The sequence below is a fragment of the Pleurodeles waltl genome, chromosome 3_1 (genome assembly GCF_031143425.1).
Source record: "Pleurodeles waltl isolate 20211129_DDA chromosome 3_1, aPleWal1.hap1.20221129, whole genome shotgun sequence".
In the NCBI taxonomy this organism is placed as follows: Eukaryota; Metazoa; Chordata; class Amphibia; order Caudata; family Salamandridae; genus Pleurodeles; species Pleurodeles waltl.
In genome coordinates this window covers 1,653,572,038-1,653,596,299 of record NC_090440.1, presented here as the reverse complement: position 1 = coordinate 1,653,596,299, position 24,262 = coordinate 1,653,572,038, and the positions used below count along the sequence as shown (strand labels likewise).

The 24,262-nt window shown below is 42.7% G+C and overlaps 1 protein-coding gene across 2 annotated transcripts in view; it reads left to right on the top strand.

Annotated features, from left to right (window-relative positions):
- OLA1 (Obg like ATPase 1) overlaps nucleotides 1–24,262 on the top strand; it is a 659,689-nt gene that overhangs the window by 324,087 nt on the left and 311,340 nt on the right. For both annotated transcript variants that reach the window (XM_069225367.1, XM_069225368.1), the window contains exon 5: nucleotides 413–588. In XM_069225367.1, the coding sequence (XP_069081468.1) occupies nucleotides 413–588 (176 nt within the window). The remainder of the gene's footprint in view (nucleotides 1–412; nucleotides 589–24,262) is intronic.

Genomic DNA, 24,262 nt, shown 5'->3' with positions numbered 1-24,262 from the left:
GGAAGGGACAGTTGTGCCATGCTCCTGTGCAGATAGTTTGAATGTGGATCAAGTGTGTGCGATATGAAAGAGGAAGGCATTTAATAACCTGTTCTGTCCTCCATTAACCGTGTGTGCGCGTGTGAAGTTTGTGGTCTAGAGAGCTTTGAGCATCTAGTTTACTATGTGCTTGTCTGCATCCGTTTAACTAAGAAGTGAAGCATGTCGAAAAAAACAACAGGTATTTCGTGCCTCTTTGCTTAGTCCTGCAGCATTTTTCGCCTCGCTTTGGTATTCTTTATAAAAACCTGGGCTTTGACCAAGTCAACAAACCCACACAAAGTTTGCCGTTCCTATATTCACTTAATATCACATCATTTTGTTTCTCTTCATAGTGTGTTTTTTACGACAGTGTATACATTTTGCTTTGTAGGAGCATTCGAAGATGAAGATATCATTCATATTGAAGGATCAGTGAACCCTGTTCGTGACATTGAGATAATACACGAGGAACTTCGCCTTAAGGACGAAGAAATGATCATACCTATAATAGACAAGCTCGAAAAAGTCGCAGTCCGAGGAGGAGATAAGAAATTAAAACCTGAATATGTAAGTTAAATGTTGATGTTTTCCTGCAGTCTTCGTCAGTAGTCTTCACAAGCCAATTTATTTCTACCTCCATTTTAACAAGGTTGAATATAAAGTAAGTTCATTATTTTATGTGTTTTAATGTGATTCGCGGTCAAAGGGCACCTGCACTAAAAATCATTAGTGGAACGGTCTTCTCTGGTGCTGACCTAAGGTGACAGTGACAGCTAATGAAAGTGCTTCTCCTGTGCCTCGTTCAACGGAATAATGGGCAGATTATATTATAAGGTGGCCCATGTTGATGCATAGTATTATGCAGTGTCAAAGCGGAGAATATTTATAGTGGGTGACATTCATAAACAGACTCTAAGATTACAGAATGTCTCCTTACAGAATTTGATTAACACTTATTACAATTGAGAGTAGTAAAATTATTCTTCCTGGCAATATAGATTAAAGTGCTGTAGTCTGGTGGATTGTGTCCACTTACAGAAATCACGTGACCAGCGAGTAGTCAATCAGTGTCAGTATATCGTGCATAGAAGAGTAAAATGAGAAAGTCTTAGGGCATGGATGCCACCAGCAGCAATTGGTAATATATAAAGTGGTGGGGCAAGCGAAGTGCCCCACTGCATCCAAAAACAAACATAACACAAGCATGCAAAATAAAAACACTTGCATGCATTATATTAATATTAATATTAAAAATAAAATAAATGTACTTACCTAGCTGCGTCCTCTGTGTCCTTTGCAGTCTGTGGCTGCAACCGGCACGAATGGAAGAGGAAACTAACATAAGCAATCCTGGTCCTACTCTCCTGTTGTTAATCAGCATTAGAGCAGCGCCAGGATTGGAGGGAGCGGGCTGGCCAGACACTCTTTCAGGCCCTTTAGGCTTTGCTTGGTCTCCACCCAGCTGTCCAAGGCAGCCTGGTGGAGGGATTCAAAGTGTCCATGTTAGTTCAGCTGGCGCAAGTCTGTAGGCCAAACTGACATGCACACATTGCAGTGTCTGGCCAGCACTGTTGAAGTCCTCCATTTAGTAGAGAACATGCCCCTCATTGCTCCAGGCATTCTGACAGCTGCGACCTGTCTTGTGAAAAATAAAATGGCAATAAAATAATGTCATTGCCGTTTTATTCTTCACATCTAGCGCAGCTCATAGCAGGCAGGGGGGCGACACGCTGCCCCGCTCTCATGGAGAAGCTGCCGCTTGATGGCACTGCTGCCACAAATTCACAAGACTAGATTGCTCCATAACATGCAAGACAGCTCTAGCTGCTAATACCCTTGATAAGGCACAGAGCTGCATTTAGAGCTAGGGATCAAAAGCCGCCGCTAAATAGTAATAGGCATGTAAATGGAAGAACTTGCAGTAATTAGATCGTGAAAAACTGATGACTTTAATGTTAGGACCATATAGGTTCATGAATTTCACCAGAGTACCTCCTATTGCCCTGTGTGGTACAAGATAATGGCCTTTACTGTCTGCTAATTTATGGATTAATAGAGCAGTGCATGACATACCATGTGGCAACGATGGTGGTAATGATGAGCTCACTCCAAAATTCCATAATGAATATATTGATACTTTTTGTCTTCAGCATATTAGAGATAGTCGAAGAATCCAAAAAGTGAAGGTAATGCCCCCCTCCCCCCCCCCCCCACACTGTGTGTGAATCACTGGTTTTCACATTGCTCTTGCCCAGTAATCCCACCTCTTGCTGTGGGTCACGTAAACCATTATTCCTTGATAAAAGAGGTATTAAAATTTGCCCATGATCATTTTAATTAGGTTGCTTCCTTTATTTGTCTGGTATTATATTACAGGTCTTTGTACTTATGCACTCAATATCATATTATGTCCGTAGGTTGGTTTCTTAGCCACACTGAATGTGTCTGGGCTTGGCAGCAGTCAGACTTTCTTTGCTGATATAATATGCAGAATTTGCTTTGGAGCAGGGCATGGTCAGAGGACGTTACTAACAAGGTGGATATGTCCCCTGTATGCTGATCAAGTGGCTCATGTCGGGATCAATGCTTCCCTTTCGAATTTAATTGTAATACAGTGGGGCATACGCAAGTGGTGTCCATTATTCTCATTTCTTTTTGCTCTTAGAGAAATCCATTCTCAGTGAAGCTTTCAGTTTTCTAGAGTAGTGTTTCCTTGTATCATTATAAGTCAGTTAATAATCTGTCCCCTATAATATCTGGTATTGTTCACTTTAGCAATTTTCAGCAACTTATAAAAGTTTGAACTAATCTCTATTGTTCCTAATAATGGCATGTAAAATGAGATACCCTAGGATTATCTGCTTAAGCAACATAATACGTTTGTACTTAACCTAGGGTGGCAGGGCCAGGGGGAAATAGGATCAGGACTTATAAACCCCATTATTTGATTAAAAGTGGCTTATTGTTGCCCGCAAACCAAAGAGAACTCCCTAAATAGCAGACATAGGTGACTTCTTCTTACGTTGCTTCACTGATCCCATACTCATCCGGAGGAATGTGGTTTTTTTTATCCCCAATGCAGGCATATCAAGTAGATGCTACTCAGTGGCAGATTTCCTCTCTCACTTGGTCAAGCACAGCTATGCAGAAGTATTATTAAGATGTTTCTTGTTCCTTTCATTAATGCCTTGCTGTGTGTTGGGTTATATTTGTGACTTTCCTGATGCTGTAAAGGTTTACAGTAGTAATGAGTAAAAGAAAGGTAGCCATGTCCTGGGGGGACGAGACCGGTCCAGACATTTCAGCTGTAGATAAGCAATTTAGTATGATGTAATAATATGGTGGATACTTATAAAGTGCTGTTTCCAGTAGCACCATACCCTGAGATACGTGGGAGACTGCTAAGGGCACTAAACAGACAGGGGCAACCAAACAATGGACTAAATCCCTTTTTGAATACTCATTCCGGTAACCCAGTCTATTGCTCTGGTTTGGTTGCTTAATACTAATGTGAACTAATGACACATTGCACTGAGAAAGGTACTGGGGGAATTACACTGTGAAACCACTGCCATTTCGACCTGGTAAATAAACCATTTGCTAGGCCCAAACTTTCCTTTTTGAAACATATAAGGAACCCCTAGGGTAGGCCCTGGAAAGCCCAGAGAGCAGGGTACAATGTATTGAAAAAGTATGACATGTACTTTTGATTTTTACATGTACTGGCAGCGAAAAACTCTTAAATTCGTTTTTCACTTCTGCAAGGCTTACCTCTCCCTCATCGGAATTATCTTATTACATTTTACGAATTTCATTTTCAAATTGTGTAGAGGTAACATCTTCATGTTTGGTGTCTCTGGTATTGGAATTTAAGATCCTAGTTTATGATGGCCGGATTTTAAATTACAGATTTTGAAAATCTTGCTTTTAAAAAGTTTGCATGTTCTTCCTTAGCCAGTGGGTTCCTGCAACTGGCTTCTGGGGCCCATGACTGGGTGTAGCTGACTGTTGGGATTCGTATATTCCTTCTCCACAGCTACACTCCATAGGGAGCTTAGGTGTGATTGGATGGGTCATCACTGGCAGAATGGGCAAGAGAGCTGGGCCTATCCCCCCTTACACTTAAATAAGCTGTGGCATGTCTCCACACAAAAGGCTGCATAACCCCTCTAGTTTATCTTAAACCAGGGCTATGAAGGCAGGGCATCTGTGTTTGTATATAGACTGAATCTCATACACCAACTCTTCTGGACCTGTGGATACTGGGCAAGGACGAAGGACTGCTGTGCTGCTACAAAGGCTTGCCAATATTTTGATCTGCTTCTCTAAAGGAACTGCTGCCCTGCTGACTTGCTGCCTGATGCTCTCTTGCCTTGGGAAGAAGAACTGAGCCTTCAACTTCAGCTTAAACCCAGGATTCCAGAGAGACTCCAAGGGCTAGCGTGCACGCTTCCTGATCTAAGATAGATAAGGCTCCCAAAAATCATCCTACAACAGCCCCTGGACCCAGCTGCAGCATGTTCCTGACCCCCACGTGGCTCCTCTCAGGTTCTAGACACTTGGTGTAGTTCATGGGTGCTGAAATCAAGCACTTTCGCACCAAGACATCATCGCTCACACCTCAAATCAGCATGAAGCTCCCTCAGCCTGACTATTTGCACTGCAGCATTGACCGCTGGCAACGCTGGCTGGCTCCTTGCTCCTTGCCGACATCCATTTGTGTGAATCTCTCCCCGCTCCTGGTGGCCCTCTGCAGTGCAAAGGAGACTCCTGGCACAAACTTGAGAAGGTAAACGTTCAGCTGGTCTAACCTTGGACTGTATCCTACCTGCATTCCATTGCGGTCGGCCTGAATGTTTGACTTTGACCCTGCCCAGCGCTACCAGATAACCGCAACTGGTGCTTTGTGCTTTTAGGTGCTATTTTACACTTTTCTCCTTTAAAATATATAACTCCAGTTCTTCTGATTGGATTTTTGTAATTTTGGACCCGTTTTATTTATTAGATTTTTCTCTAACTTTCTAATCTGTTGGGGCATCTTTTTGTGTCGTGTTTTTCGAAGTCTGCTCAAATACTTTACACATTGCCTCTAAGTTAAGCCAGACTGCTATGTGCCACACTACTAGGGGGTTCCGCACAGGTTAATAAGTCCTTAAACAACATCTTTTTATTCTTTATGACCTTCACAACCCTGCTTAAATTTAGGAACGATCTGAGCACCTTAAAGAGCAATACATCATAACATGGTAGCAACCCTCTTCTTTCAGCTCTTAGCTACTCAAACCAACATTTGTTAACTGTATCTTTCGTTTTGCCCGTTAAGTGATCTATTGCCTATCAGCTAGGTCACACTCTGAACATACCACTTACATGCATCCACTGTTGTAATAGAAAGAAACACAATGAGAAAATGTCTACATGCTTAAGATATGTTAAAAGATTCATTGTAATTGTAAATCTCAAATAAAAATGTCACTTCAGTGTTTTAGTTTTAAATAATTCTTATTAGAATTTTAAGTGACATTGAGAAATAAAACATGTTGTCTAATGACATTCTCTCCATTTCCACTCACCATCTCTTTCCTCCACCAACCTGCCACTTTTTTCTTATCTCCAGAAACAATCCATCCCATCCTCGAATGCCTTAATCTTTAAGTGATTGCCTGTGAAACAGACATAAAAACTATTGGCTATATTTGTTGTTGAAAACTCCCATTTCTCTTAGTGATCCTTTGTATCTAATCATACCATAAAATGCCACACTGTTAATCTCTTGGAATATACAAGTGTTTGAAATTCCTGGCTTTAATTTTAGAAGGGTGCCCACATGTATATATTAGATGTCAAAGGGTCATCTAGTCATTATTATAGCTAACAGATTGCCAGATAGCCTGAGACTTGTGAGCGCCATAAACTCCTGGCTTTAATGCCTGCAGGAGTGTTTATTTGTAATTCCCTAATCATTATTCTCAAAGGATAACTTAATCTTCTTAATGGCTAACTGGTACCAGAGTGCTGGAGCAAGCTCAAACCAGCCAATACCTTTTTGCAGTTATTATCTAGTTAGGTATCTGTTTGTGGTACAGAGTGTGTAACAGATGAACATCTTTTAAAGATTTACCCATCATGCGAAGAGGTAGGATAAATTAAACATGAGCCCCAAGTCTGTTGTGCACAATATGTTGTCCTATCAAGAAGGGTTTTGGACAGCTCCTAAAGTGTTAGATTTATTGATTCATCACATTGATCTGTGAGCCCCTGGTTACACAAAATTAGTTAGTTTTGTCTGCTTAATCCCAATTCCCCTTATCTTTTTTTAACTCTTGGTGCCCTGTGTGTCTAGAAGGATCCCAACAGTCTTTTACATCTGAAGATTAAAGGCCCACACCTAAAATCACCACTGTTTGGCCTGCAACATTGTTAATGAGATAGTAATTTTGCTAGGTAATGGATGAAGAAGTGATATAGGATGATAGACATTTTGAAGACCTTACCATTATGGAGTGATACTTTTAGAAGTTCTTTTTTCTAAGTGTGTGCACATGCACACATCTTATGCACCCATGGCTGGTCATGGGGCAGTAAAAATTATAGGAACATACGTGTGTGCTTCCAGCTAGTCATTAAGTGGTTGGTGAGCTACGCTTGGACATATAATCACATAAGGGCAGGAGGATTTGAGTTTTGCTCTACAGTGTACAGAGAATTATTATAAACACTGCAAGAATAGGGCAAACCAAGAGGGTCCAATCATCTTCTACACAATACATCCTTTCTTAGTATGTGAAACCCTCACCTACCCTTGAAGGATTGCTTCATGACTGTGTTCTATTGCAGCATGAATGCAGTTTTAAACTGCCAATTTGCCATGGCAATATAGCCCTCTTGCCAAGCCTTAAATTCCTCTTTTAGTGTATATATGTCATCCCTAAGGTAGGCCCAAGGTAGCCCATAGTATTGTGCATTGTAATTAAAAGGTTGGACCTGTACTTCTAGGATTTACATGTCCTGGTAGTGATAAATTCCTAAATTCATTTTTCTTTACTCTGAGACCGATCTGTCACATAAGATAAGTTTGGGCTGCCTTATAACATTTAATAAGTGCTAACATTTGGGAACAGGTAAACATTTCATGTTTGGTGCCTTGGAGATTGTAAATAAAACCCTTTCTAATAGTAAAGTCGGATTTTCAGTAACAATTTTTACAATACCACTTTTATAAAGTTGGCATTTTCCTGCTATATTTGATGCCTGCACTCTGTTCCTGGGTCGCACGGCTGGGGGTAGTTGGCAGATGTACTTTGCTTAGTCCTCTCATACAGCCACAAAATAGAAGGATTAGGTGTGCCTAAGGATGGGGCTTGTCACCTTTGCATTGTTCACGCACACAGCTAGGAGCTATGGCAGAGGAAGCAGAAAACTTCAAACACTTCAAAAGGAATTCTCTAGAAACTGCTCCTACTTCAAAGAAGGTAGCAGGCATAAAAATGTTGACCCTCAGACCCACTCTCTAGTTCACTTTCTGGACCTTTGGAAGGACTCTTGTAGGACTGCCTCCTGCTGTGGCATGCTGTGTACTCCATAAGACTGCTTTGTTGCACATGGAAGGCCTGCCCTGCTGCTTGAGCTCTGTTCCACTGCTTGAACCCAGTACTACTTGAGTGACTCCAAGAACTAGCTGGTTGGCCTCCTGATTGAAGCTTCAGGGACAGAAAAGGCACCAACCATTTTGAACCTACACCCAGACCCAGCCTGAATGAGTCCTCACCCTCCAAGTTGTGCCCCTTCAGCCCTGGACCCTTGATGGTAGTGCTAATGGTACCTAGATAGCCAAAGGCTAGACTTGGAACTTGAAACATTTTCGGCTAAAAACTGCTTTGAGAACTGAGGGAAAACCCGTCCCAACCTGCTCGTCTATCCGTCCAAGTTGCATTGCTATGGGCCTGACTTTTCTGCAGCTCCAGCTACCACCTTCTCCGCGCACGAAATCTTGTTCAGCAGTCCTTCCCCAAAAGGGTATCTGGCCTTTTGACACTCTTGTCGGCTATAGCCTCCTGCTGGAAATGTTTGACTTCCAAAAAAGAAACCAAGTCCAAACAAAGAAATCTCTACAGCGACTTCATCCTGTGGCTCCCCAATGACGGTTCCTCCTCCTCCACAGACACTGTATGTAGCCTTGCTCCACTGAACTTCTACTTTGTCACAGACTTTCAAGTGTCAAGCCAGGGAAGCCATTCCGAAATGTAAATCAGGCTCACCTCTGGATGCCTGTCCCTCTGCCTTTTTAGGTGTGACAGTAGACATCAGCAATCCAGTGATCAACTCCATCTTCAACCAATCTCTTTCTTAGAGGGTTATACCTGCCTCCTGGAAATTGGCTAAAGTTGTTCCTCTTCTCAAGAAGCGAGCATTGGGTCCTAACATCTTCTGCAATTACAGGCCTATTTGTCCACTTCTGGCCTTTACAGAAATGCTGGAAAAACAGGTCAACTCCAGCTTTCTGACTGTCTTGAGCAAGGCAAGCTGTTACATCCTAGCCAGTCTGGCTTTCGTCCCCACCATAGTACATAATCAGCAGTGTTGGAGATTTCAGACCATAAATGGGTGGTCATTGGACTCTGGGGGAAAAAATGTGGCCTTGATTCTTTGTGATCTATCTGCCACTTTCAACACTGTCCCACACTCTATCCTGCCCTGGCTATCCACTGTGGTGGGTGGGGGTCGGGGGCTGGGGTCATGTGGGACTGGTGTCCCACATTTCTGGATTCTAAAGGCCAGTCGGTTTGGCTCAACCCTTTCTCTTCTAAGTTCAAGGCAGTTAACCAGGTGGTCCCGCAGGGCTCCTTCTTACGCCCCACCCTTTTTTAATGTTTCTATGTCCCTTTGACCTCTGTAGTCGAGCCTTTTGTGTGTAAATCATTTCTTTCGTTAATGATCCTCAGTTACTCTTTGCCTTTGATGGTTCCCATTCCTCAGTTGCAACATCTTTTACAAACTGTAGGCGTGCAGTTTTCAAATGGCTGCAGTGCAACCAACCCAAGTGCAATGCAGAGAAGAAATAAATTATTCCGCTTGGCTCCCATGTGTCGAAGTGGTGAGAAGATCTATGGCCCCCTGCTCTGCTGGCCCCGCCTCCTCCATCTTCTGTGGTTAAAAAATTAGGGGTAAAGCTGGACACCACCCTATCCATGTGGCCACAGATTTCTGCGGTGGTGGGTAAGTTATTTGCTATGCTCCACATTTTGAAGAAATTTCTTCCCCTACTCCTGTTGAAGTCTAGAAGAGTTATGATCCATGTGCTGACCGCCTCCTGCTTGGATTATGTGCTCTCTACTTACGAGGGGCTGAGGCTCTGGTAAACTGTCTGCAGTTTGTCCAGACTGCAGCTGCAAGGCTTTATATATGTTTGTCTAGGCAAACTTCTATTTCACCAGACTTGAAAGCCCTCCATTCGCTCCTTCCTACTGGGGTTGTCTCATGACATTCCTCTGGCAGGACATTTGCCAGACTTACCTCCCACTTTTATTGGCCCCGGATGAAGATAGCCTCGAATACTTCTATAGGAGCTGTGTCATCTGCCAGGTCATTTGGGAAAACAGGGAAAAAGCTGAAGGCTCCCCATAGTCCTTTACCTGTTGCTGGCACCCCTTTTGAAAGGGTGGGCATCAACATTGGTGGACCCTTGGACCTCAAGACTGCCTTAGGCTACAGGTTTATTCTTGTCTTGGTGGACTATGCCACTAGTTACCAAGAGGCAATCCCGCTAAGTTCTGTGACTGCACCTGCAGTGGCTAGGGCCCTGGTGGAGATCTTTAACCAGGTAGGGTTCCGTAAGGAAAGGGTGTTTAATAGTGGCTCCAACTTCATGGCTGCCTACATGGCAGTGGAAGGAGAATGGAGTATCCTACAAGTTCTCCACCCATTATCATCTCCAAACCAATGTATTCGTTAAACGTTTTAGCAAGACCCTAAAAGGTATGATTATGGGACTGCCTGAGCCCATGAGGCGGAAGTGGAAGGCCCTTTTGCCATGCCTGCAATTTGCCTACAGGGAGGTGCTACACTAGGGACACTCCACTATCAGCCAACAGCCATGTGTTTGTGTGTGGGTGTGTATTTATTACGTAGTGGCGGTCGTAAGTCAGCATTTCTATAGGAAATGCATTTGTTCTGTTGCTATTTACTTTGTCCCCGTTTGACAAATCTCCTCTGAACTCCAAAAAGGTGCTAATTGTTTTACTAGTTTGTGTATGTATAGTTTTGGGAGTGATCCTTCAAGAGGGGTCTAAGAAAAAGGGGGCCCCTAAATACAAAAATCCCTATGCTTTTTTCATAGACTTCTTTAAGAAGGGCCACAGCATAAACTGCTGAATGCAATTACACCAGGTTTGGCAGGAGGCTAGATCTTGGTCCTCAGATTGCGGTTTTAGTGATATGCTGAAAATCCTTTTAGTGGTTTTATTGAAATTAAGGTTCCAAAATATTTGTGTACCTGGATCATTAGCCCCTTCCGTCCCCCCAGTAACATTAAAAAAAAAAGATTGTGCCACAGTCCCACTGGATTGTTTAAAGAAAAAAGAAAGGGCAACCTAGGTGTCCATCATTTAATTAAGTGTGATTGTGCACCCCTCTCCCCGAGCCATTACAGGCCCCAGGGAGCCCACGCCCGGAGCTGAGATGGAAAAGGTAGAGGGGGGCTATACTTCCCCACCCCCAAAGCCATGTGAAGCCACCCAAAAGTCTTTAAAATGCCCTGGGGACACCATCCCCCAGGGCTGTTACTTAAATTAAAAGGGAGGAAGGTCCCCCCCAACCCCCTGAGACACCTGTCCTCCAGGGCTGGCTAACATACTGTGTCTCGGGAAGCCTTCCCCCGGATACAGCAGTTTCCCTGTCTGCACCGGCTCAGCAGGGAAACATTTGCTTGCTTCCACCTAGTGGGAGCATTTTTAAAACTTCCGCCGCACTGATGTAAGTAGGGAAACAGATTTAGATATTGCTCCTGTCTGGAGGGAGCAGCATAAATAGTTACTCCATGTGGGTAGGAGCAGTGCTGGCTCCCCTGGCCCCCAAAATTGTGCATGGTGGGTACCATGGGTGGGGATGGGGAACCCACCTTTACTGGTTATCTCAAGTTACAATAACTCTTGCCCTAAGGTAACTATAACTCGCTCTCCCACCGTGCACAATTTTAGCCTCAATAATTTTACTGCAGATGTTACATTGATGTCAATGATTTCAAAGCTATCATTAGTAACGTAACATGTGAGGTAATTTGCAGTGCATGGCGAGGGCGTGAGCTATAGTTACCTCAAGGCTCTGCGGCCGACCGCCTATAAGCACCAAACTCTGTGCCATGCACAGTGTTGAGAAAGAAAAGAAAAAGGGGCAGAGTAGGCATACCCTGAGCCCCTAGCCTAGGTGCTGTGGTACCCCAGGGGCTCAGCCAGGGCAAAAGAGCATTTTTTTTTAAAATGTTGCCGCAAAATTGCTGCAGATTAGCAAATCTGCAGTTTAAATGGGGGGGGGGGAGGGGTTCTGGGAACAGACTCGGTCTCCTGTGCTTGTTAAAAAATGTAGCCCCCGGCTTGCCAGGTCCTGGCCAGGTCTTGGGGACATGCAGCAATGAAAAAATAGAGGAGGGTGCTCATGAGGCCCCACTCCGGTATGTTCTTTGAGCCTCGATGACCACCACCTCCCAGGGCTTGATTATTATTATGTAGGGGGGCCGCACAGAAGACCTCCTATAGGCTGTTTCAGCCCTGGGGGCCACCATCTCCCTGGGGCATTTAAAAAAAAAAATAGAATGGGGGCTGCAAGGAGCCACCTCCTGGGGCTTTGATAGGTCCTGGGGACCGCCACCTTACTGGGGGTAGAAAAAGAAAAAATATACAGGGCATACGGACCCCTATGGCCCCGGAGACCACCGCCTCCCCGGGCAACCCGTAATTTAACATATATGTGTTGCAACTCTGTGTCACGCTGTAAACAATACATAGTGTCAAGAAAAGACCACATATGTTTTTGGAAAGATAAAATAAAAAAATTCTTCCCTAAATTCTAAAGTGTTTTTGTGTCATGTAGGAAACACAGGAACAGTACACCTTTGTAGTCAAATACTGTGAACAAGTGAGTAATGCATTCATTTGTTCAGAAATGTTACTAGTCATTGACTGGACATATTTAAACCTCTCCATAAGACTGTTAAGAGGTAAGGAGTTAAAAGATAGGATTAATAGTCTGAAACCTCTAATATGTTACTGTTAGGTGTGCAAAGGTATTACTTGGTGTTGATAAATTGAAATTTAGAATCCAATGTACTGGGTAGTCGTATGGATACCCAGCATTAAGAAATCTAGGTGAACCATTGGAGAAATGGAATGACTATTGAGTGCCTCCAACCTATTAGCAAACTAAATCACCTTTGTATGCACCTAGGCTCAAAGGATTTGTTTTGCAGTATTAGGTCATCAGTGGGTGATATTGGCCTACTGCCCTATGTCTGTATAGCTTCCTCATAGATTGAGACAGAGGACAGAGAACCACATTTAAAACTATGAGGGCAGTTGTGCCATGTCTATATGGCATGTGACGTTATACATCCGTTGTACACCTGAAGCACATAGTGGCAGGCGCATGGGCACGCCGCTGACATTATTTTGAGTAATTGTTGAGAATTTGTTATAGTTGAGAATTTGTTTTCATAAAGAGATGTCAACTACTGAAAAATAATTTTCCTAAAAAACATGGACCATTGGGACAGGGTATTTCTTAGATAGTAGGTAGTCACTGTATTAATGCAGGTCGATATTAACATCTATAATATCAAAGATAATAAATAGTTAGTTGCTCTAATCAAATATCATTCAGTCCCATCATGTGCGTCTGTAATCTATAGACCTTTCTCCGTACATTTTTTTTTAGAGCAATCTAATAGTCAGAAGCACCTGCATACCCTTTTGGGTGATTAGCCGCGCTTTATAAATACTGATTGATCTGACCTGATTATCTAGCTTTTCTAGTACAGTTCAGTTAATGCCAGGTTCAATGAGTTGCGTCTTGAGATAAGGTTGGTCACACATGTGATAGCCTGTTTGCACATAATTCTCCTGCAGTGTTCTGTAATTCTAATGCATACCTTTAATACAGTCACACAAACGTGTCCCTGCATTTGTAAATATGTTAGGATGTTTTGTCAGATGCCATTATGTTATGCTCAGAGGTCAAACTCTTTGCTGTCATGAGTGTTTTGACACACACTGCATCTGTTGCATGGAAACTGGCCTGTGACTATTGGTAGGTGCCATATGATCTAAGAGGTGGTATGTGGAGTACTTTGTCTTCAAGGGTGGGTATGGATGTATATGTCCTGTAAATTGCTTCTTCTCTTAATTCCGAACAGTGGTTTTCCAAAGTCAGTGAACCAGTATTAAGGGTATGCCAGTTCTTGTCTGATATTTTTCAGGTTGTTAGATAGAAATGAATATGCACTAGCACGCACCAATTTACTTTGTTCCTGGAGAGGTCCCGGTTGTTTTGATGGGTCACTCTAATCCTATGACTTTAAGATAATGGACTTTTCCCTAATTTATTTTTAGGAAAGTAGGTCAGCCTGTTTTTTTCAAAGTCACCTTTCTCAGTGTAGTTGTCCAGATGGAAGATTCTCGTGTAAGGATCTAGGGTAGAAACTATAAAAATTTAGTACCTTGTTTATATCAGTGTTTATATATTTTTTTTATTTTTTTTTTAAATGAGGTCTGTGTATAGAATCCCATTGGGCATATAATTTACAAATCCAGGCATGCAAGGTGCTTGTTGATACTATGTGTAAACCTCCACGTGGATCAGTTGAACCATGTGCAAAATTCTAGGGGTGTGTCTTGTGTACCATACGAGATGATAACAATGCCATCACTTTCACCTCTGCCACATGTGCAGGTTTGTCATAAAGGGACTGGTTTTTGTGTGGATGTTTGAAAACTTGAAACAATGGGGTAAGAAAAGACCTTTACCAGTCTTACCTCCCACTTTTATGGGCCTCGGATGAGTATAGCCCAGGCACTTTGTGTAGGACCAGTCTCACCTGCCAAGCCAATAGGAAAACAGGAAAGAAGTTTCAGGACTTACCTTAATCCCCTTCTTGTTGTTGCAATCACTTTGAAACTGTGGGTGTCCACATTGTTGGACCCTTGTACCCTAAGACTGCCTTAGGCTACAGGTTTACCCTGGTCTTGGTGGACCATGCCACTAGATACCCAGAGGCAATCCATCTGACGCTTGTGACTGCATCTGAGTTGGCTAGGGCCCTAATGGGGGATCTTCACCCAGGTAGGTGCAAACTGGCCAGGGCTAATGTACTTACTATTGCTGTTTCATTTGTCTGATGGTAAATATTCCTCTTCAAATTCAAAATAGGTATTTGTGAGTGGCATTCTAGCACAATCCATAACAAGCTGCATAGGGATCATGTGTTTGCCAGTCACTGTTAGTTAATGCTTGTATATTATAACTCACTTCCCAGACCAACCAGGAGTTCTGTATTTGGATCAGAGTTAAGGCTTTTGATTAAATTTAGCTTGTCCTTCGAATCCTTGAGATACAAAAGCATTGTAGTAACTAGAGATCTTAGTAACTAGTCAAAGAAAAATTGATAACTGTTTCAGTATAGTACCAGTGTTTGACACTATAGGATGCCAAAGTGAGATTTTTTTTCATTCTAGCTCTCCATGTCAAAGAGGACATCATAATGGAACGGCTCTGAATATTACTCTGTCTGAAGTCATCGGAGCCATAAGAAGTCCTCGCCAGCGTGCTGACGTCAGTTCCCTTTTTTTTCCGCACCTTCGACGCTAACAGATTTTCTACCTCTCCAGGTATTACACTGTGTCGAGGGAGCTTCTTTGTCGAATTTTCTTCGAGCCACAATGTCTCCACCGAAGAATTTGGGCTTTAAGCCTTGTAGGGAGTGTGGAGGTCATATGTCTGTGACTGACCTACACGAGAACTGTCTTTGGTGCCCAAGTTCCGGCCACAATGCGTGGGATGCTCTTCCTTCCAGAGTATGAACCTGAAGGCACTTAAAGAAAGTGAAGCAAAGCTGTTACTGTCAAAGGCCAAAAAGGAAAACCGGGACCACCGAAGAAACATAAGAAGCGGCGTCGCCACTGTTCTTGGTGTTGCTCATCTCGAGATCTCAGCCTGAGGTCTGTGTCACCGGCTTCCAAGTCACTGCGCCATTCGACCTGGAAGGTAAGCCCTACCCTTTCACCTCCACAACTGAAGTCGACAGTGATGTCACCGGTGCCTTCTTTGGTCGAGATCTTGGTGCCACCCGAAAGTCCTACAGCGCAGTTCTCTCCTGTTACACTACCAGAACAGGAGATTGAAGAGCGGGAGTCAAGTGGGTTCCAGCGTCAACCAGAATATCCGGCCTTTCCAGCTCCTGGTGCTGATCATTCTGCCTTTTTGAATGCTATGTTTGGCATTTTTAAAAGGGCCATGACACCTGCGGACCCCACGGGCCCATTAGCCTTCAATCTAGGCTTCCCGGACCGTATAGACAGGCTCCATTTATACCCTTTTTGCCCACAGCTCCATTACCTTCGAGGATGATGGCACCGCTGGCACCGATACTGACCCCAGATAATACTTACGGCGTTGAGTCATTCAATGCCTACTAGGAAAAGGTCCCGGCTCGCGTTCACCGGCGCTGCAGCGTACATCCTTGGCGTCTGTTTCTTCTTTATTGACGCCAAGATTGGAGTCTAGATTAAGGTCGAGAAGAGAGGCATTGCATTGCATTAGCAGCAGTATCTAGAGGAACATCAGGATTTGAAGGAAGGAGAAATCACTTTGCATGCTTATGGTTTTGAAGGGATTGAGGTGGCAATAGATTTAGACACTTCTCCTGAGTGGGAATTGCTATCTCCTGGAGGTATTCCAACGCCAAAGGTTACTTCATATCACAGTGTGATCAGGAATGCTGCTGACCTTTTAGAGTTGCCATTGCAAAGGTAGTGGTTCCTAAACTACTGCAAGATGTGCAGGAACATTTTAAAGAGTTGCTGCAGGACAGTCATGCAGTGGCTGAGCAGGCCATCACTTTGAGCCTGGACACTGCAGACTCTGTTTCCAGGTCTGTGGTTACATCGGTGGCCACCAGAAGACATGCAGTTTCAGGGTCAACAATCCGCCAGCCCCTTTTACAGGTCCTACAGGGGTAGGGGTAGACTTGAGCAATGTGGTGCCGCCCAGCAGCCTTCCTCCACCTCCACTTCATCCTCCACTGGCAAACTGTCAGGAAAGCAGCCCTAGTTCTCTCCCCTTTCAGCAGCATGTGTTGCCCGTAGGGGGAAGGTTGAATTGTTTTCTCCCAGAGTGGGAGTCAATAACATCAGGCACATCGGTGTTGAGCATTGTAGAAAATGGGTAAGCCGTTCTCTTTCGGGAGTCCCGTCCATCTTTCCACCGCAAAGGAAAGGGGTCAGGGATGTTATCCAAGATATTTCCTGATCCCTAAGAAAGATGGTTGTTTGAGGCCCATCCTAGATCTGAGGATTTTGAAGTGGTTCCTCAAACATGAGAAGTTCAAAGTGCTGACTCTAAATCTAGGTGCCTTTGGTGCTGGACATGGAAGACTGGATGGTTTCTATTGACTTGCAGGTTGCGTATTTTCACATCCCCATTCTGCAGTCGCACAGGAAGTATCTCCGGTTCATGGTAGGATCGCAGCACTACCAGTTTGTGGTCCTTCCTTTTGGTCTTACTTCCGCACCTTGAGTCTTCACATAGCAGTTGTTGCAGTGCATCTAAGAAGGAGGGAAATAGCAGTATATCCTAACCTGGATGATTGGCTGCTCAAAGACAAGACACCAGAGTTGGTACTTCATCATTTGCATGTGACAACCCAGTTGTTGTTTAACCTGTGCTTTTAGTTGAACATGCCCAAATCTCACCTGGATCCCTCTCAGTGCCTCCTGTTCATAGGGGCAATACTGGACACAACATTGAATCATGTCTACCCCTCTCTTCAGAGGATTTGCGACATTTAGGCTATGATTCCAATGTTTCAGGATGGGGCGGTTGTTCTGGTCCTAAACGTCCTACGCCTGCTCAGTCTGTTCGATTCCTGTATTCTGTTTGTCACTTGCGGACATTGGCACATTCGGGCTCGCCAGTGGTGCCTCCGCAAGCAGTCGTTTCAACACAAAGGAGATCTCAAGGAGTCAAACCCAGTCTCCAGAGACACTGCAGTGGATCTTTGATGGTTGAGTGTAAGTTTGCCTTCCACCTCCGATGACCACAGTTATAAAGGATGCTTCCACTTTAGGGTCAGGAGAGCTTCTGGGGGCTCTGGAGATCAAAGGCCTTCGTCGCCACTGGAACAGATGTTTCACATCAGTCTGGAGTTACGGGCTGTACATCAGGCTCTCAAGGCATTCCATGTCAAGAGAAAGAGAGAGGGCCCTCCTATCTCTGATATCCCCAGGGGGACAGGGCACCGTAGCACAGTGGAACAGTAAAATTCCCCCAAGGGAAAAAAAATCCAATCACCCCACACACTCAAATAATCAATCTCTCAAATGATCAATCTAACAATAAAGGAATTTAAGAATCATAATTTAATGGTACACCCCAAATGATTAAAACCCAATATCATAACAATCACAAAACAAGAAAAGTCATCAATAAAATAACCACATATAAAAACAACAAAATCCAACACAGGGGAGACAAAGAAGATACATCAACAATAGTCTATTGTAGTTAAACTGTCCCAATTTAGGTAGATTTAGGCCAATCAATTTCTGTCACCAGTCCTTGTTTGATTCCGGCCTACTCCTATGGGTCCAGTAGTGTCATATAGCGTAGACGCGTTTCGGTGGTCTTTTCAATCCTTTCACCACCTTCTTCAAGACTAACAAATATGTTCCCCACACTTATTAAACCAAGCCTAAATGTGCCCGCAAAAACAATAATTTTTTGTATACACTTAAATATATCCAAAAGCTTAATATCCCCCTTTCCCCAACCCCCATCTTTAGTACTCAATACCCCAAAAGCAATATCCAGCATTTAAGCATAAACCTAGATTCCTTTATATCAACCGTCATTAAGAGAGATTTCATTACTAACATAAAAAATCACTCTTTCAGGGGAAAATATGTATATAAATAAATAAATATCCAATTCCCCCCAACACTCACCTCCAATAAAATTAAATCAAACCATCCAAACCGATCCACATGTTATTATGTATACTTTCCTTTGTTTTCTGATAGGCTTTTCCAAAAAATTTCTACATGGACAAAATAAAATCCATTAAAAAGTTACCACATTCTACTCCTTTAAAACTGACCATGATTAGATCACCCTGTGGTATCTAGAATGGTGTCCAATGTTAGTCATCCACTCCATCCATAACTCATTAATTATCACCATTGTTCATGCATATAATCATAAATATGTAAAAAATAAAAATAAAAACAAAGATGAAAAATGAATAATTTATTTCATAAGACCCATGCAGAATCAAATTATCTTAATCATATATCCTAAAAGGGGTAACAATCAATATAATAAAATAATACTAAGAAAAATATAATGGGAAGTTAGTGTTAAGATTTTGTTGTCCATGGAACTTACCATGGAATCCGCAATTTCTATTAAATGATGGGCCAGGACTCTCTATTGTCTATACGGTTCCCAACCTTAATTCTACAAGAAAAAATAAACAAATATACGTGTATATGTTTCCTATTTAAAACTTCTGCCTAACTTTTCTTTTATTTATCCTTCTCCTGACGTGGGAGAAAAACCTTATAGTGTCCAAGCATTCATAACATCCATCAATTCTTTACACTTAATATAAATGGGCATTTTATCACCATCCTACCTGTCTATAAATGGCCTTGCCCCATAAGAGGCTGCCCTAATCCTTACAATTACTAGAATCTACAGCCCCTATCATGTTTTACTTCTACCACGGGAATATTATCCAATCTATTTTATATTTATCATGATGTTTGCCATCCCTATTTCAAACTCAAAGAATCCGTTAAGTGTTATGAACCCCCATCTACTTACTTGCGTGAAGGTGTGACGGAGCTCAGCTCTCTTCCTTTTCTGTTTAAAATACGAGTTACCCGACTCGCTGTCCGACGCCAAATATACACACACCATTTTGATGGATGTACGATTGAGTGCGCCACTGCTTCCTGTTCAACAAATATTCACTTCCTGTTTTAAGGAATGGAACACTAAACTGCAACACCACAACTCCTGTCAGGATGCGGGCGCCATCTTAGGGTCCCGCGTCCATTCAGTGCTCATTTTTGCTTAAAATCTTTTTTTTATATTAAAATCAACTTACCATTTCAAAACACTTAACCGCTAGCCTACATATCCTCTCTAAATACGAGGACTATCTTCGGATTCAGCATAAATTGGGAATCTAATGTAATCCCAATACATAATTATCCCAACCTATTATTAAAAAACTAAATAATAAATGGATAACCCCCAAGTATATGACTTATCTCTATACAACCCACTTGTCTCTCTATACTCAACCCCTATTTCAGAACAAGCCATTTAAATAAACATTCCCTTTACCATATCCACATGAACAGAGGGCATACCTACTATTATTTGTTATGACCTCCAGAATACCTCAATACATAGATCAATATTTTCCAAACGACACAAGACTAATTTATTGTTAAATATGCTGGAAGAATACCAACTCTAAAATCCCTAAACTCCCCATACTCCACTCCTTTCCTCTTGTAGATCCCACCCACTACTAAGCGACCTCCTTCCTGAGATAAATGAAATGACGGGGCGCCTACTACCATTCTTCTCTACAGTTTAAGCCTTTCTCAATTGTCCTGAACCTAATAATATACCACAGTTCACGCTTCTTTCTCAATATGTCACAGTTACCCCCTCTCTTTCTTGAGTATATTTTCTCAAGGATGAACCAACGTAGATCTCTTTCTGAGTGTTCTTTACGCAGAAAATGTTCTACTAACGGTGCATTTATTTTTCTTGTTCGAATGGCAGATCTGTTATCACATAAGCGAACCCTCAACTCCCTTTCCATCTCCCCTACATATCCCAGTCCACAGGGGCAGGGAATAAAGTAAACAACATTTTTACTTTGACAATTATTCAAGGTTGTTGGGATAATTGTAACGCCCCCCATATACTATAAACTTCTCCTCTATGCATGAATCACAGCAACTGCAATTTCCACATCTGTAATTCCCTTTGATTATATTGCCCATCCCTCCCATCTGTTTAGCTGGATGTTCTTCCCTATAGGTATGGACTAATCTATTTTTCAAATTTTTATTACGTCTAAACGCATAGAGGGGTTTATCCAAGGGGTTCTTCTCACCTTCAATGTTCAATACGTGCCAACTCCTATTTATGACATTTTTTATCTTATTACTAATCCCACTAAACTGACTCACAAAAACAATCCGATCATGTTCCTTACTCCTATGGTCCTGTTCAAACATACCGTCTCTATTATAAAAGCGAGCTCTCTTGAAAGAATGACTGATTAACTTATTAGGGTACCCTCTAGTCTTAAGTTTCTGTTTCAAGATCCTTGAGTGTTTATAAAAGTCATCCAAAGTAGTACAATTCCTTCTAAGTCTCACAAATTGTCCAAAAGGGATACAATCCATCTAGACTTTTGGATGGAAACTGGAATAATGAAGCAGAGTATTCTTATCAGTAGGTTTTGTAAATAGCTCTACCTCCAAAGTACCATTGTCATCCTTAATTGAAATATCAAGAAAGTCGACCACCGTATGACTTCTTTGAGCTGTAAAACGTAAATTAGTGTGCCTCAGGTTTAGCCACAGAAGGAACTCATGTCGCGATCCTTCCCATATGAAAAATGTCATCAATAAATTGGTACCAGGTAATGACATTTTCATAAAAAGGGGCTAACTCATTATATTTATGTTTATTCTCAAACTCCCCCACATAAAGGCATGCCAGACTTGGGGCACAGGTTGCCCCCATGCTGGTCCCTTTAAGTTGGAGATAAAGGTCATTCTTAAATACGAAAAGATTGTTTTTGAGAACCAAAGAAATACAGTTAATAATAAACTCACTACTGCCCCCTCTTAAATCCATACCCTCAAGATAGTTCCATATCACTTCAATAGTGTTATCTTGTGGGATATTCGTATACAATGCTTCTATATCTAAAGTAACTAGAAGCTGTATATCTCTATTGAATGATCTCCCCTCCACTTTCCCCCATCTATTCGCAGTCAGTTGGTTCAAGTCTTGACAGACAACACTACCACGATGTGGTACATCAACAAATAGGGAGGGGTAGGGTCGTAGCTTCTCTGCAGAGACTTGACAAATCTGGTATTTGGCTCGGGACCATTGGATTTGCATAGTAGCAAACCATTTGGCCGGAGTTCTCAATGTACGTGCGGACCGTCTCAGCTGGCATTTTTCAGCTGATCATTGGCGTCCCCATCTGTAGGTGGTTTTTCAAGTCTTCCAGTTCTGGGGGATATATCACACAGACCTGTTTGCCACTCATGGGAACACACACTTCCTGTCATTCTGCAGCCTCCAGTATCCGATTCAGGGAGCAGTGGGGGGACGCGTTTCAGTTGAGCTGCGGCAACCGGCTACTTTACGCTTTTCCTCCTATGCCCTTGATTCCTCTGGTTCTGAGGAAGATTCACCAAGACCAGCGGCAAGTCATATTAATAGCCCTGGATCGGCCAAGAAGGGCGTGGCACACAGACCTCCTTCGCCTCTCGCTGTGCCCTCCGCTACTGCTCCCTCAAAGGACAGACCTCCTCTCGGATTCACAGGGGCAGGTTCTACACCCCCAACTCCAGAGGCTGCACCTACACGCCTGGAGATTGAACTGGGCAATCTGAATTATTTTTCTCGCCCCCCAGAAGTGGTGGATGTTATATTATCGGCCAGGCAATACTCCACCAAAACTGTCTATGCTGGTAGATGGTCCAAGTTTGTTAAATGGTGTGAGGAGAGACACAATGATCTTGTAAAGGCCCATTTGTCCAATGTTTACAACTTGCTCTCTCCTTGGCACAACAAGGTTGCGCAGTTGCGACAGTGAAGGGCTATCTCTGTGCACTGTCGGCATTTATTTGTTTACCTAACTAACCCTCTTTATTTAAGTCTCCTATAGTTCTAAGGTTTCTTAAAGGTTTGATTAATAGGTTTCCTCCCACTCAGTTTTTAATGCCTCAGTGGGATTTAAATTTAGTTTTAATGTACCTGGTGGGTATACCGTTTGAACCATTGCATAGTTGCCTGTTGAGGATCCAAGCGTTAAAACCTGTTTTTCTCGTAACGATCACGTCAGCTAGGCGTGTTAGTGAGCTACAAGTTCTGAGTGTAAAACTCCAGTTTACCACTTTCCATGCTAACTAGGTGGTTTTAGGAAGCAAGGTGGCTTTCCTGCTGAAGGTGGTGACGCCTTTTCATTTAGCACAGTCCACCTCCCTTCTGTTCTTTTACCCTCCTCCCTATCCCTCTAAGGAGGAGGAACGGCTGCATGATCTGGATCCAGAGAGAGTGTTGAACTTCTACGTGGACAGGATGAGAGAGTTTCGGACAGACTATGAGCTCTTCGTTGGCTCCGTGGGCTAGATGAAGGGCAAAGCCATCCACAAAAGAACGCTATCAAGCATGGTGCGTCGTTCTTTGCATTAAGATCTGTTATGCACTGGCAAAGAAGGATCCTCTCGAGAGTATTAGAGCTCACCCTACCAGAGCCAAGTCTACTGCTTCTGCTTTGGCTGTTGTAGATATTTGCAAAGCAGCAACTTGAGCTTCCCTCCACACTTTCGCAGAGCATTACTGCTTGGACTCAGAGGTGAGGATGGACGGCCATTTTACCCATTCAGTGCTCTAGGATTTCTTGGTATAGCCATACAGGCACCCATCTCTGAGTGCAGGACTGCTTTGGGATTCTATTTAAAAGGTCAGGAATCCACAGGTAGATTTATCTATCAGAAGAACAAGCTACTTACCTTAGGTAGTGATTTTTCTGGCGGATACAGTATCTACCTGTGGATTCCTCACAGTCCCACCAGCTTTCGTGTCTGGTTATACCAAGAAGGATATTGTTTATATATATATATATATATATATATATATATATAAATTCTTGTGTTGAGCTTGAAGTGTTGGTGTTCATCCGTTTGCCTAGAAGGCAAAACAACAAAAAAAAAGTGCTTGAAACTGACGTCTGCACTCCAGCGAGGACTTATAGCTCCGATGACATCAGACGGAGTGGCGTGAGGAGCCGTTCCATTGTGACTTCCTTGTCGACGAGGAGAGCTAGAAAGAAAAGATTTCTGTTGAATGCTGGCGCATGGGAGAATAAAAAATAAAAAAAAGTGAGAAATCCATAGGTAGATACTGGAACCACCAGAAAAGATGCTACCAAAGTTAAATAACTTGTTTGTTAAGGATCTTCTGCTTCTAGAAAGTCTACTTCTTTTTTTTATGATCCACCCTTCCAGTTCAGCCTCCACCACTACAAATTTAATAGTTTCTTTGTGGGATCATTAGATAATATTCAGTAGTTAACTGGGTCATTGAGTAATCGAAGGGGCTCATGTCTGTAGCACCCGGAGCTTTGGATAACTATAGCACTCCCTTTGCTGGCTTTTTTTTTTTTAAGTTGGTGTCACATTATTTTGGTGGAGCTCATTCACACTTGCTCGTTCTTCTATTGACAGAATATTGAAAAAGTATGTTCTCTGGTTGTGGTTCCCATTTTTTTGATAGAACTGTCTGTTCAAAAGTCAAGGTCTCTTGTGCTAAGTTTGGACACATCAATAACGGGCATCAGCATATGGGGACATATGCCAGCATATATTGCAGTAACATGTTAGGGGAGGTCAAATTTAAAGAGGACAAATAAAATATTGTATTTTGCCTGTAGGCATACCTTCCTCATGGGCCAATGTGAAACCTCCCTGTGGACTCGTGCGTATCATTACTAGATGATGCTATTTGCTTATCTGTCCTGGTGTAGTGACAGTGTCACTCAGTCTGGTTTTAGTTTCTCGCCAACATCCTAACTTTATTGCTAATGCACACCTGCCCAGAACAGGAACTTCAGATCAGACACCAAGAAAAGTTTCTCCTGCTCCAGTAGAAGGATCTAAGTTCTCAGTGGGTATTTCAATTAAGGTAAGTAAATACGACCTCAGTA